This window comes from Phoca vitulina, unplaced genomic scaffold (genome assembly GCF_004348235.1).
Source record: "Phoca vitulina isolate PV1807 unplaced genomic scaffold, GSC_HSeal_1.0 scaffold2, whole genome shotgun sequence".
Taxonomy (NCBI): Eukaryota; Metazoa; Chordata; class Mammalia; order Carnivora; family Phocidae; genus Phoca; species Phoca vitulina.
Genome location: NW_022589705.1, coordinates 88,595,567 through 88,610,436, shown reverse-complemented (window position 1 = coordinate 88,610,436; position 14,870 = coordinate 88,595,567). Strand labels below are relative to the sequence as shown.

At 56.5% G+C, this 14,870-nt stretch overlaps 1 protein-coding gene across 6 annotated transcripts in view; it reads left to right on the top strand.

The window, feature by feature from the left end:
- ARHGEF10L (Rho guanine nucleotide exchange factor 10 like) overlaps window positions 1-14,870 on the top strand; it is a 142,465-nt gene that overhangs the window by 55,134 nt on the left and 72,461 nt on the right. For 2 of the 6 annotated variants that reach the window (XM_032392646.1, XM_032392639.1), the window contains exons 7-10: window positions 3,434-3,603; window positions 8,272-8,388; window positions 11,351-11,459; window positions 13,946-14,052. In XM_032392646.1, the coding sequence (XP_032248537.1) occupies window positions 3,434-3,603; window positions 8,272-8,388; window positions 11,351-11,459; window positions 13,946-14,052 (503 nt within the window). Of the gene's footprint in view, window positions 1-3,433; window positions 3,604-8,271; window positions 8,389-11,350; window positions 11,460-11,481; window positions 13,211-13,945; window positions 14,053-14,870 lie in introns of those variants that run through there. The other 4 variants (XM_032392665.1, XM_032392656.1, XM_032392681.1 and 1 more) reach the window with 2 other exon arrangements.

Below are 14,870 nucleotides of genomic sequence, written 5' to 3'. Positions count from 1 at the left end.
GGGCGGGGTCCCGCAGGCTCGGGGGGGCCCGGGCCAGTCATTTCACCTCACCAAGCCTCCATTTCCTGCCTGGGGAGAACCGAGAGGCAGCCCGGGCTTCCCGGGGCTGCTGGGGAAAAGGACAGCTTGTTAAACCTGACCGCTGGCGCAGAGAGGATTGGGGAAAGCCTGCGCCCGGCTCTGGGCCCGGGAGGCAGGAAGACTGTGGCTGTAGGGAGAAGCAGGGTGGGGTGGGGTAAGTAGAATCTACTTAGAAACTTCGCTCTGGGGTATCCTGGCCCCACTGTACGGACAAGGAAACTAGAGGCAGAGCTGGGATTTGAACTTGGTTATTCTGACTCCAAGTCTGCTGCTCTCTCCCCTACCCCAGGAGGCTTTGCGTGGCATCCTATGACAGATGACGCATATTTGCTCCCACTGTTCAGTCAACCCCTTGAGGTCTGCAGGGCAGGGCTTATGGCTCCAGGTGATGGTGGCATCAGAGAGGTTAAGCCACCAGCTGCAGATCACGCAGCCTGTTTTTGAGGAGATTCTAGTCTGACGGGGTGGCCATCACCATCCTTGGACTGTGCATAGTCCAATGGGAGAGACATGCAGACAACATGACAAGGTCCCAGGGCCCTCAGAGCCACACTCCTGACTCTATTCCAGGAAGAGGGACAGGTGGGCTGACGATATGCCCATCCCTTTAGCAAGCCTCGGAGATGCTTGGAACATCCCTGCTTGTTGCTCACTTGAATCCAGACAGAGGAGGGGAAAGGGCACACCGCTGGGAGGCAGTGGGGTCTTGCTGGAAGGTCCCAGATCTCAGAGATCCGAGTGGCTTGGAGCCCATTGTTTCGCCCCGTTGGGCTCTTTTCCCACCTGAATCAAATCAAGCATCTCATCACTTGGCCCCAGTCTTCACTGAACACCGAGATGCCATCCTGCAGTTGTCCCTAATGTGGTGAAAAGGAGGTGGCCAGGCAGTCAGCTCTGAGCCTTCAAACCAAGGACCCTCGGGGCTGTGGGAGGGTTGAGTCCCATGAGGCTGTGGCTGGCCCTCAGTGGGTACACTGCACAGGAAACACGGGTGCTGTTGGTGTTAGACCTGCCAGGACCCAGCACCGACCTTCATGGACAGATGGGGGCTGAGCGGGCTCTCAGAGAGGTTAAGAGCCAAGGAGCAGGCCACACATACAGCCCTGGCTTCAGGTCCCAGGTCTGCCATTGGTTAGGGCACAGAGCTTGGTGAAGCCTGAGGCCCCTGAAGGCTGAGGATTTGGCCCAGGCTCAGGAATCTGGTGACACTTTCTCCACTGGAGAGAGTATTTCTTTTCTTTCTTTCTTTCTTCATTCATTCATTCATTTATTTTAGAGAGAGTGCGCTTGTATAAGCAAGGCAGGGTGGGCAGAGGGGGAGGGAGAGGGACAAGCAGACTCTGCCCTGAGTGCAGAGCCCGACGTGGGGCTTGATCTCAGGACTCTGAGATCATGACCTGAGCCAAAGCCAAGAGTCAGTTGCTTAACCAGCGGAGCTACCCAGGTGCCCCTGGAGAGAGTATTTCTAAATGAGCCCGGGAGATGGTGGGGTTGGCAGGCCTCAGTGGAAGGCAGTGTGGTGAATGGAGGGAGCCTGGCCTAGGAGTCTGCAGCCCTTTCTCCCTGCTCTGTCTGACCCTGGGCAAGCCACATGTCTTCTCCAGGCCCCTGTTCTCTTGTCTTTCTAATGAGGAGGTGATTACTTGCCCCCTGCTGACCGATCTTAAGAATCCAGCCGGATGGGGTGCCTGGGTGGCTCAGTCGGTTAAGCGGCTGCCTTCTGCCTTCAGCTCAGGTCGTGATCCCAGAGTTCTGGGATCGAGCCCCGCATTGGGCTCCCTGCTTGGCGGAGAGCCTGCTTCTCCCTCTACTCTGTCTGCTGCTCTGCCTGCTTGTGTTCTCTCTCTCTCTCTCTCTCTCTCTCTGTTAAATAAATAAATAAATAAATCTAAAAAAAAAAAAAAAGAATCTAGCAGGAAACCTCACACACTGGAGGTGTAGGTGGGTGGGAGGCCGGGGCTCCTGGAGGTGTGTCAAGGTAGGCATTCGAGAGGCTGCTCAGAGGGACCCCCAAGAACTGGGCTCTGCCCCTTTGCTCATGGGTCATGGGGCCTCCGCTGTAGTAATAAGACAATCAGCCCAGCCTTGTAAAGGTCACAGCCTGGTCACCAGCTGCTCCAGTCCCTGGAGACATTAATCACTATTATCTTTTGCTTAAAAATAACCTTATGCTCCCTCCTCATCCTGAGACCCGAGTCCCCAGCTAAGCCTCAGTGTGTCTGTTTGTTCTTTGGGTGACAATCTCCCAGAGCCCCCACTCCCTGGCTCTCGTGTGGGGTGGAGGTGGGGGCCCCGGGTCAGTGGGGTGACACCCGGGCCCGCCCAGAGCCCCCATGAGCAAGGACCAGCTGCTCTTTGCTGAGCGCCTGCCATGTGCTAGGCTCTTTGCTAGAGCTTCCGGTTCATATTTTATTTACTTGACCTTTTGGCTTATTATTATCACCATCTTGCACAGAGGTCTCCCTCCAGTAACTAAAGCTCCCTGTTCTGAGCAAATTTTTTTATAACCCTTTGTACCATATTTCTTGTGTTTTGACAAAAGCATGTTCATCTTCGTGCACTTTTAGGGGTCTGGCCTCACTTTTGTGGGGCCTGCAGTTCAGTTCTTCAGGTGACAGACCAAGAAGTGCAGCCCAGGGAGATGGGAGAAGCCCAAGGTCTCTGGGGTGGAGCTGGGCCTACCTGGGCAGCGGCTTTTCCACCCCTGCCGAGAAGCAGCCTCTCACTCCAGATGTAACGGGGGCCACGGGCGTGCTCCGGCCTTGGGGGTCCTGTCCCTTCTGGCCAGTGGACTCTCAGCTCTTTGTCCCTCACTTCCCCAGTGGGGCCTTGGAAGACAAGGGAACACTCCTGGACGCTGGGCCAGGCGTGCCCCCTACTGGACCATCCTGAACCGGCATGGGAAACTCAGATTTGAGGTGAGGGGTCCCCCACTCATTTAATGCTCCTGACAATTTCTATTTTGCCCCTGAGGATGCTGGGGCTGGAGCTGAAGGCCGGAGTCAGGACGTGGTTCTGGGTCTTGTTTCCCACTAAAACATTCCCCAAGGCCCAGGATGAGCACTCAGATCCCAGAAGAGGGATATTGAGGAGTAGTGGGAGGGGATTAAGGAGCCTTTTGTGTGCCTGACACATTTCTTGTGCCTTTCCACATTTTCTCGTGTCCTCCTCACTTACCAGGTGGATGTTGTGTGGTCATCCCCTCTGTTTTATGGACGAGGAAGCGGAGGTGGAGCCCCAGGGCCTGACCGCGACCACCTCCCATCCCCCACCTGCCTGCCTAGATCAGAAATTGGGTCTGGTGGGCTTGGCACGGGGACCTCCACTCACTGCCCTGTCCCTTGGCATTAAGGGGTGGAGAGGAACCTGCTCTACGAGGATGTGCACCAGGACGGAGGGCCCAGGGAGGCGGAGGACCTAGGCTGGAGCTCCAGTGAGTTCGAGAGCTACAGTGAGGACTCGGGGGAGGAGATCAAGCCAGAGGCAGAGCCTGCCAAGCACCGAGTGTCCTTCCAGCCCAAGGTAAGGGGGCGGGCATCTGTCACCCCAGCCAGGGCACTGCAACCCCCTGGGGGATTGGGTAAGGAGGGTGGTGAGGGCCAGGCCTCAGATTCGTATCCAGTTAGTGACCCCCAGGAATGTACAGTGAGAGAGGAGGTGGCCCAGGTATCCCGAAAATAGGAAATGATCCACCAGCATTGCTGGTTGACCATGGAGAGCTGTCAGCCTGGAATGGGCGTGGTTAATACCTGGCCCAGGGGCTCCCCCACCCCATTCCCATGGCGGACCCGGCAAGGGACCGGCTGCAGAGTCATCCTCAGCATAGGCTTCAGGCAGCCCAGCCAACTGATTAGAGTTGGCACTTAGATCAAGTCAGCTAGGTCTCCCTGCTCTCCAGGATGCATTCTGAGACCAGTCCTAGAACCATACAGTCCTCTGCCCTGGGGAAGTGAGCGGGAGGGGGGCGGTGCTGCTATGGTTTGGACACAATTGCCCAGAAGGCCTCTTTCCAAGGTCTTTTAAAATGACATTCATGCATTGGTTTCTGCCTGGAACAGGGTTCATTCTGCTGGTTTCATGGAGGGAGCCATGGAAGCTGAGAGGAGGATGGATTGTCTGCTTCCTCCTGAGACAGCCTGCTCCTCCCATTTGTTCTAGAGAAGCCACCAGAAAGCAGATTCTAGCGATTTGGGGTTTAATGGGAACAGCTTCTTACAGGCAGGCCCTGCCCCACCAGAGGTGACTGGGTCCCATCAGCCTCCTTTTGAAAAGACACAGACAGGCAGACACCCAAAGGTGGTGCAGGGAGAAGGCAGGGGCCCCAGGACAAGGCTGGGGTTATGGGCACCTCCGAGTCTTGCCTAGTGCCTCCTGTCCCTTTCTGAGTTTGGGGATCCCCTCTGGAGGGGGGATGCTGGCCAGAGCAGCTCCCACACTTAGAGTTGTCAGCTAGACTTTCCTCAGCACAGGCGGGGCTTCTCAAGTTCCCGAGAAGCCTGGGAGTTGAGCACGTCTCTCTTGAACCCAGTCTCGTGGCTGGGGCTCCATAGGCTGGGCCACGGAAGGCGGCCTTGGTGTCTTGCTAGGATAAAGTTAAGCGTCTGTCACACCCACCGTGTGCCCAGTAATTTCGGAGGGTGTGGGCAGGCGTGCACCGGAGCAGGAAGACCCAACCCAGTTGGCCAACCATTACGGTCTGGGAGGAGGTATCAAATATGAAGCAGTTTGTCAAAAATGAAGCCCAAAATGCCTTTCTGTAAACACGAGCCCAAGTGTCTACGGCCACATGCCTGGCACGGGTGGGATCTAATAGGGCGAGTCAGAGGGGGGCGTCTCTGGCGCAGAAGCCAGAGGGGCTGGGAAAGGTGTCCCAGGCTGGAGTAATGGCCCAGGCGAAAGCTCAAGAATAGTCCTGTTCCTCTGCTGTCCTGGGAAGGGGTAGCGTTTACTGCCTTAGGGGAGAAAGGGCTCTGGTTATGAAGCCAGCATGGCCCTGGGGAGCCTCCCAAGATGAGGGCCGGACTCGTGCCCCTCGGCTTGGTTCGGGATACTGTAAGCAGGAGGTGCTCGAGGCCCGGATTGACCCTTGTTCTCAGCCTCTGGCGGTCCCTCCTTATCCCCCGCGGCGGCTTTGCCAGCCCCTTGCCTTCTTGCTGGGGACCCGGAGGGAACCATGGATGGCTCTCAGAGGGCAGGAGGCAGGGAGATGCTGAATTTGGGCTCCCCAGTGCTGGTCCTCAGACTGGCGTAGGCATCAGGATCACGAGGGTAGCTGATGGAAATCGCAGACACCAGGGCCTCACCCCCAGGGCCTCTGGTTCAGGATTTGGGTCGGGCTGGCCATCTGCTTGCTCTTACCCCAGGGGATGCAAGGGGCCATGAAGAGAAATGCAGGGCTGGCCCTCACTGTGGCTGGGCCCCAGGGAAGGAGTCTCTGGGGGCTGCCTGTTAGCTCTTATCCTGCAGACCCTCCAGCTAGGGGCTTCGGACTCTTCCTCAGCAGGCAAACCATGTGGCAGGGTTCTGGAATTTTTAACCATGAGGACGTTTTCTCTGGCCATGGGCCAAGGCCTGCCTGTTCCCTGAACAACAGGCTCCCAGGGAGATGGGGGGGCTTTCCTCTGGCACCCACCTCTGCCCTGGACACCCCACTGAGCCATGTCCGCTGTGCTCTTCCCTCCTGAGCTGCTTGGGGCCCACTTGCTTCCATGCCTGGCACTGCAGTGGCTGCATGGTTTGGGGCCACCGTTGCTTGGCTGTGTCTTGTGTGTGCTGTGGGGCATCGGACAGCAGAGATCTGGTGGGGTTTGACCCTATCCTTGGAGTCTGACGGGGGGCGAGTTCTCTGCAAGAGAAGTAGTGTAGTCCCTCCTTCAGGGGTCTTGGAAGGTCAGCCCTCAGCAGGTGGATTTTTGCCAAAGAAAGTGACTGAGGGGTCTGCAGAGGGACCTCCTCGGAAGCACCTGACCTAGATGTAAGCAAGGGCCCGATCCTGTTATGTTAATAAGTACCTGCTGGTTGCAACCCATGGTCAGTGGGATTTTTTTTTTTTTTTCCAGTTGTGGAACGAGCTGCATTGGACTTTTTCTTTTTCTCACTGTGACCTCTTCATAATTGAGGTTACCGTGATCCAGTTGGCTAGGGCATTGGACAGAAACGCCAGCTCTGACCTCAGCCTTGCTCACTCCCCTGCTCAGATCTGGCCAGTCTGTAGTTGACCTCTGGTCCTGGTTCTTCTAATCCTGAGAGAGGCAGAGGGCCAGTACAAAGCCAGAGCCTTTATGATTTTATTGTGTCAATTTACAGATAAAACAGGACTCAGTATAAACCCCAAACTCTCATGGTTTTGGGGAGTCTGAGTAACTCTCAGAAGGACCCCTGTTCTGCTATTTCTTTGCATTAATAGTAGTGAGCATCTGCTTAGTGTGGTACAGTTTACAAAGCAGTTCATATGATTTTCCTAATATCCTAGAGTGGTTGGTATTATTTGCATTAAAAGTCATTTTATTGATCAGAGAACCTAAGACAGAAGCTTAGAGAGGCAAAATGATATGGTTAGAGTCACACAGCCAGTACGTGGTAGAGCTGCAACTCAATATCACATCTGATTTGAAAGAAAATACATCATCCTTCTCTCCATGCATGCATGCTTCCATTCATCCATCCATCTATCCATCCATCCAACCATCCACCCATCTATCCATCCATCCAAGTATCTGTCCATCCATCCATCCATCCATCCATCCATCCATCCATCCATCCAAGTATCCATCCATCCATCCATCCATCCTTCCATCCATCCATCCATCCATCCTTCCATCCATCCATCCATCCATCTATCCATCCATCCAAGTATCCATCCATCCATCCATCCATGCATCCATCTATCTGACCAACTATCCATCCATTCAACAAATATTGAACACTTATAATTTGTAAGGTAGTGTAATAACAGCTTCCACTTTTTGAGCACTTACTAAGCCCTGGGCTCTGCATGTATTGCCCATCTAATCTCAGTAATTCTGTGTAGTAGTTATGGTCCTGGCCACTTTACCAGTGAGGAAGGTGTCCCTTAAAGAGGTAAAGATACTTTTCCAGCTAGTGAGCTGGGGGGTGGTGATTTGAATGTAGGCCTGCCTGCCTCCAGAGTTCATGCTCTTGGTCCCTCTACTTGTCTACTCTGGAATTAGTACTGTCTTGGTTTTCTGTATGCTTTACCAAAATTCACTATTGCTCACACAGTTCATGCATTTGAATGTCTGTTTGTCTCTCCATAAATCCATTTTCCCAGATAGTACGTAAGCTAGTCAGCTACCCATCCTTCCATCCAGTTGCCCACCTGCGTTCCCTCCCTCTATTAACCCGTTCCTTCCTCCAGTGATGTGCCAGAGCCGGCTCTTCCTAGCTCGCAAGATCTAGGAACCAATTGTACACTCTCTTCCCAACTCCACATTCAGTGGTGTCACACTGGTAGTGTGAAATTTGCCATGGTAAGAGTATTCACACTGTGGTAATACAAAGCAGGGCTCTTTCTCCTGGAGAAGCACTGTGTTAAATATTTACCAGCACAGCATTGCTTCCATCCATCCACCAGTCCCGCTGTGCTTTTTAGTCATTCATCTTACTGTTCACCTGCCCATCCATTTACCCAGCTCTGCGGTCATCCAGCTAAGTTTATCCATTTGCTCATGCATCCATTTATCTGTCCATCCATCCATCCATCCATCCACCCATCCATCCCTCTATTGTCCATCTGTCCGTCCAACCATCCCTTTATACATTCACCCGTCTTCCTACGCATTTGTCCACCCATCCTGCCCATCCATCCCCCCCCCCACCATCCAATCTCACAAACTCGCTGAGAGCCTCCTATGTTACCAGCCCCATGCTGGCCCCTGGGATGAGGGGATGCCTGAGACACAGTCCTTATCTTCCAAGCGCTGTCCCCCTTCCCTGAGGGGGGCCTGGCTGGTCCCCTCCTCCTGTCCTCCCAGCAGCCAGGACCCAGTCCCCGCTGCCTGTGTGTTGGGGTGGGACACTGCCAGAGCTGATGCCCAGTGGGAGCCCTCCCCATGCCCCACATCCCACCTCACCTGGTCTCCTTTCTCCTCTGTTGTCCTGTTTGTCTCCTCCCATCCCACCTGCTCCTCGCACCTGCTCTCCTTCTGCCTGGCTGCTTGGGGGCTCCAGCTTTCTCCAGACCTGACTAGGCTAAAGGAGAGATGCGCCAGGACTAAGAGAGACATCTTGGCTTTAAGAGCTGGGGGGAGAGACATGCAGGCGCTGAAGCACAAGTACGACTGTAAGGTACTGTCTGTCTGTCCCCCCACGTCCTGGCTGGGGCCCTGCAGAGGGGGGCCCAAGCCCCTGGCACCCGCCCCGGCACGGGAGCCTGGCCGCATCTCACATCCATGCCGGGATGGGCACGCTCCTTTCCACGTTCTTGCCTCTCTCTGAGTGAAACCTTAGTGGTCTGCCAGAATTCCTGGGTGGGTCTGCACGCTCTAAGGCCTTCAGCATCACCAGGGTGCTTTGGGGCACGCTGACTGCTGAGCTTCATCCCCAGAGATGCTGATTCTGGAGGTCTGGACTAATGCCCAGGCATCTGCAAATTTGATAACGCTGGCGGTGGGTGACAGTTACACTCTGAAAAATGTGAGCATCACTGAGTGACACTGGACGTTCCTGCCCCTCTGAGCTGTTCAGAGAGATCCAGGCTAAGGAAATCTGTAGGAGAAATCACAGCACCTTCTTCTCAGATGGGACTCAGACTTCTGGATCATGATGACATCAACAGCAGGGGCTTCCCTTAATCGAGCACCTACTATGTGCTATGGGCTTTGAAGGCCTGCAGGCCTGGCTTTGAATCCCAGTCCTACCACTTCCTCTCTGTGTGATCCTGGGCAGGCCTCTTGACCTCTCTGAGCCTTGGTTTCCTCACCTGTGAAATGGGGGCATTAACAGTACCAGCCCCCAGGGTGGATGGAAGGAAGGGTTAAGTGAGCTCAGATCTGTAAGGTGCTCCGAGCTGCGCTCGGTGGGTGGTGGCCCCTGTTATCTGTGCACCTGACTGTTTTGTCCCCAGGGCACCCGGGGAGGCAGCTGTCATTTGGCATCAGTGAGGCCGGTGAGTGAATCAGCAGGCTGGTAGTCGCAGTGACAGAGCTGGGACTCAAACCTGGGTCTGTGCATGCCCAAGCTGAGTGGTCTCCATCCTGGGCCACTGCCCGTTCCGTTGGAACCCGAGACCTCCCAGGAGGAGGGGGACAGACACTTTATAGTTTGCAGGGCCCTTATATAGATGCGCCTCAGGGGGGCCTGTGACCCGAGGGGGGCGGGCTTCACTTCTCAGAAGGCCAAGGCCCGAAGAGGAGTGGGGAGCATGTGAAGGGCAGAGTCTTCCACCGGGGTTCTTGCCCTGGCTGGGACCCTGGACTCGGATCCCCGGCCTGGCCCCTGCATGGTGAAGATGGGCGGAGGTGGCAGGTTGACTCAGGGACATCTTCTGGGGTGTTCATTTGTTGCTCTTTTTTGCCCAGGAAAATGCCAAGAGAAGACCGCTTTGGGAGTTTGTAGGGCAGCTTCCTGCCTCGGCTTTCTGCCAGGAAGAAACCGAGCTCAGAGCAGAGGTTTCTAATCTGGAGGTTGTGCCCCCCCCCCCCCCAGAGGAGGATGAGCATCTTTGTGCAGTTTCTGGGGTCGTCATCTGTCCTTCTCCTTAGATTATCACGGGGGTTTATGACCCCCCACCGACACCCATCCCAAGAAGCCAAGAATCACTGCTGAAGAATTGTGCCATTTAGATTCAGGGAGGCCCGGGGGACTTCCCCTTCCCTTGCTGGTTGTTTCCAGAAAGTCAGCATTGTTCTTTTTTTTTTTTTTTTTAAAGATTTTATTTATTTGAGAGAGAGAATGAGAGTGGGGAGGGTCAGAGCCAGAAGCAGACTCCCTGCCGAGCAGGGAGCCCAATGCGGGACTCGATCCTGGGACTCCAGGATCATGACCTGAGCCGAAGGCAGTCGCTTAACCAACTGAGCCACCCAGGCGCCCGAAAGTCAGCATTGTTCTTGAAAAGCCACCACCCTGTGCCCCAGGCCCAGCACCCAGTGGGTTTTTTGCAAGCCAGAGGCCCAAGGAGTGCGGGGAGTGGTCCCCAGGGGCTTGTTTGGAGGAAGGTGATAGTGAGAGCAGAGACTGGAGCCCCCCAGAGGCATGCTCCCCGCCTTCAGCAGAGAGCCTCAGGGAGGAGAGAGTGTTCTGAGAACGGCACTGGCTGTTATGACAGCCACATGGCTATTTAAATTTAAATCAATTATAGTGGAATATAATCAGGACTTTGGGTCCTTAGTTGTACCAGGAGTTACTTGCAGCTGGTGGACCCCCAGTGGGTATTTGCATCATTGTAGGAAGTTCTTGCAGGGGAAGTTCTGTTGGGGAAGATGCTGGGGCTGGGGGCTGAGGGCTGGGGGCTGGGGCCTGAGGGCTGAGGGGTGCAGGAATGACTTAGGGGACAGCCACTCTGTGTGCAGGCCCTGGGCTCCTCCAGCGCTCAGGGCACCGGCTTCCCCCTCCTGGGCACGCCTGCCATTCTGCTTAGCTTGCTGCATGGTGTTCACGGGTCCCTCCCCGCACAGAGGAAGCTGCGCTCTGCTCTGTGGCCGCTTCAGCCTTCCCCCGCTTTCCCGGGCCTTGGCTCAGTAAGAAATTTGGCTGTTTGGGGGGCAAGGGAGGGGTTCCTCACTTGGGTTTGGCAGATGGGATGGGGGTGTGCACTCACGTCCCCTGAAGTAACCACGGATACACGTACAGGTCATTTTACTGTTCAGCATGCTTCCCTGGATTCCGTCTGTTAGTCCTCACAGACCTTGGCACATCTCAGTAAGGAAACAGGCTCAGTGAGGTTAAGTAAGTGACTTGTCCCGAGAGGTACGGCTGGGATCTGAACCCAGGCCTGGCAGTCCAGGCCTCGAGTCTTTCCCCAAAGGGAGACAATCGGGTTAAGACCCCTTCTTGTCGATTAAGAGGGTTCCTCCAGGGTGATCCCCCAGGGAACGAATGCCCCTTCTCACCTTGTCCCGGGATGTCTCAGGAGCCACTGCCTAGCTGTCCCTCTTGGTCTCTGCTGCCACCTCCCTGGAAGTGAATGGGCCCCGGGGTCTTGATGTGTGCAGCTCCAGCTGGGAGGCCTGGGTAGGGCTGGTGGCCCTTGGTGGCAGGCATCCTGGGGCCTCCCTCAGCTTCTCTGATGAGCCCCTCTGCCTTTGCTCAGATGACCCAGCTCATGAAGGCTGCCAAGAGCGGGACTAAGGACGGGCTGGAGAAGACGAGGATCGCCGTCATGCGCAAAGTGTCCTTTCTGCACAGGAAAGATGTTCTCGGTGAGGTGCCGTGGGCCTGGCTGGCAGGAGGCTTGGGCTCAGCTCAGTGACAGCAGGGACGGGTGGGCAAAGCCACCTGGGGTCTGGGATCCTCTGGTGGTACGGGTTGGGGACTGACCCCCAAATATCCTGGCTGGTCCCAGCCAGTTTCTCACCCTCTGGCAGGTACAACCCACCTCTTTCTGGGGGAGGTCGGGCCTCTCCCTTCAGCGTCCCTGCCCTTGGTCTCTGTCCTGGCAGTCTTGGCCTCCTGCCTCCTATGCTGTTCAGCTCACCTGGCCTCATCTTTGAACACTCCCGCTCTTTCCTTGGTCCATCGCCCATCTGTCCACCAGCCAGTATTTATTGAACACCCCCCAAGTGCTGTACCCCATGCTGGGTACAGGGCCACCAAGATGAACGAAGCAGCATTTCCTCTGGGAGTTCCCAGCTCACATAAACAGGAAGTGACCACGGAGGCTGACAAGCAGTGGTGGAGAGAGGGGGCAGGAGCATGGAGGAGCACAATGCAGATGAATGGTCAGCGAAGGGCTGGGAGCAGGAGGGGCATGAGACCCAGGTCAGTGAGGCGGTGGGGAGTGGGGCAGGGAACGGGTGCTCTGGGCCGAGGAGCCAGCATGTGCAAAGGCCCCGGAGCGGGGCAGTAGGAGACGTTCAAGAAACGATTTTCGTGATAGTCAACATTTATTGAGTATTTACCGTGTGCCGGGCGCTCTCTTACGATCCTGACAGTTCCTTGCTTAATCCTTATAGACACCAGACAGTCCACAGGGCTGTCCTGTTCCCATGTGGAGATGAGCAAACAGGCACAGAGAGGTTCAGTGACCCACCTGGGGACACACAGGCGTAGAAAGGATGGCAGAGGCTCCATGTGGCTGGAGAGAGGGGTGGGCATGAGAGATTGGAGCCAGGCCAGCCAGCACAGATATTCAAGCCAGGGAGAACTTTGAGACTCTGTGCCCTCTTGAAAAGTTAGGCGCTTTCCCTTCTCTGTGCCTCCATTTTCTCTTCTGTACAATGGGGCTACTGTGGCATCTGTCTCAGGGGCCATGGTGAGAATGACCGAGGCTGTGCGTGGAAAGAGCTCCTGGCTCCGGTGTGGCCGATGTCATTCTCGGTGGGCAGTCACTGAGTGGAGGTGTTTGGTGCTAGGATGGCGTCTCGCCGGCGTGGGTTCAGATCCCGGCTCCACGGCCTCCTGGCTACACGACCTTGTGCAGTTCTTCCCCTTCTCAGAGGGGCCGGTTGCTCATCTGTGAAATGGGTTCAACGCCACCACTGCATGCACTTGATGCAGCATGGGACCTTTGGGGGAGCCCTGGCCCCTGCCGACGGAGGGGACAGGCCAGGGAGCCCTTCCAGACTTGGTGGAGTGGCCTGGAGGAAGGACAGGGTGGACAGGCTGCTTGGCTGGGAGCGGTCCCTGGTCACCGTCCCCACCCCCAGACTGGCCAGGCTGGCAGCAGGCTCTCCCTAAGCCCTCCCCACCCCGCCCGCCAGCCCAGAGCCTTGCCTAAAGTGACCCTCCCACCAGAGGCGTTATTAATAGCCACGGCAGGGCTCGGATCGCTGGCCAAGAATGTTACCCAGTGGCGAGTGGGGGAAGAGGAAGCCACGGGGCTGGCGGCTGGGGTGGGTGCAGAGTGATGCCCGGGGTACCATGTGGGCCAGGCAGGAGGGCCTTCACCACCCCCACCCCCACACTGTGGTCCGCTGTCCCTCCTCCTCCTCGTCTTCTGTCTCCTGTTCAGGTAAGGGCCTGCCTGGGTGTCCCTGCTCCCTCGGCTCCTGGCTCAAGGGTCACTGCCACCTCCTTCTTCCCGGCTTCCCTGCAGCGCCCTGCTGCCCACAGCCGCCACCACTGGGTTTCAGAACCAGAGCAGCTCGGGGCCCGTCTCCCTGTGCCTGTGTCTCTCTTGTGGGGGCAGAGCTGTCCAAGGCCAGATCCCTGCACTCTGCCTGACCTCCCGCTTTCTCTCTGCCCGAGGCTCTGTCTGTCTCCTGCCCTCTGTCCGACAGCTGCCCCCACTTGTGTCTGCACGGCCCAGTTGAACTTTTTCCCTTTGGGTCTTTCTGCATTTTTTTGTTGTTTTTGTTGTTGAAAAGACGAAAACATAGCTAAGTAGTCCCGTTCTTTTGGGGCTTACTTTCTTCCCCCTTTTGGGCATCCAGAAGAAAACTATTTTTAGTGCCTAGTGATGGAGACATGGGCGGCCTGGCTTGCACCGGGCCAGAAGCGGGCGGGTCTGAGCGGGGACAGTGACTTCTGGCAGAGTTCCTGCTGAGAGCTGGAGCCCTGAGGCGTGCTGCTTTGTGCTCCCCTGCTCACTCCTTTATTCCTGGCCAGACGAATCTAGCAGAGCGCAGCAGTGAGTGACCCTCTGTGGCCCCGGGACCCTGGCCCAGGGTGGTTCCCAACTCCTGGGGGCTGAGCAGGGTATGTTATCCTCACTTTGCATGTGTCACTGGCCCATCTGACTTTCCAGGTGACTCGGAGGAGGAGGACATGGGGCTCTTGGAGGTCAGCGTTACGGACATCAAGCCCCCGGCCCCGGAGCTGGGCCCCATGCCAGATGGTCTGAGCCCTCAGCAGGTCTGTGGGGGGAGCCAGGTGGTGGGGGTGTTCAGGGGAAGGGGTGGTCAAGGGTCCCACGAGTCTGGGTCTTGAAGGGGAAGTGATGAGCGGGGGCTCCCGGTGGAGCCCCAGCTTCTTGTCTCCTCACTGGCTGCACAAATTTCCAGACTGGACCCCACAGGTGCCATGCCGTTGTCCCGGGGGTGGTGGGCCCCCAAGCATTTGGAGTGCTTGCTTCCCACCCCAGGGGGACTAGCGCACTCCTGCTTAACCGTTTCACACGGAGGTTCGCAGGAAGGGGCTGCTGTGACAGAAGGGTTGAGGAGCATTAAGTTAATCCAGCTTGGGAGACTCGGAGAGGCCAGCCCGCCCTCCATCCACGGGCTTCTCCCAGGCGCTGGGGGCCTTGGGGCGATGCCTCCCTTCCCCCACAGTGTCACTTTCGGACCAGGACCGGGTGGCCTTGCTCTGGACATGTTGTCAGGTTGGCTGTCCCAGCCATGAAACAGGGGGAGAGACCCCTGACTTTCCTCAGGTGTGGGGACGCTGAGCAAGTCATGTCAGGGCAGCAAGCACCAAGAAGGGATGGCGGAAAATCCTGATGTTTGACCTTTTTAGAAAACCAGGGAGATGACATGTGGCCACATTTCATGTCTCAGGAGTCCATCCGCCTGCTTCCTTCATGTCTGTTAGCTGCCTGGCCAGCCCTGCCCCAGGCACTAAGAGTCTGACCCTCACCCCCGGGCGCTGAGATGGTGACCCTGGCCCCCGGGCACTGAGAGTCTGACTTTGCCCCTGGGCACTGAGATGGTGACCCTGGCCCCCGGGCACTGAGA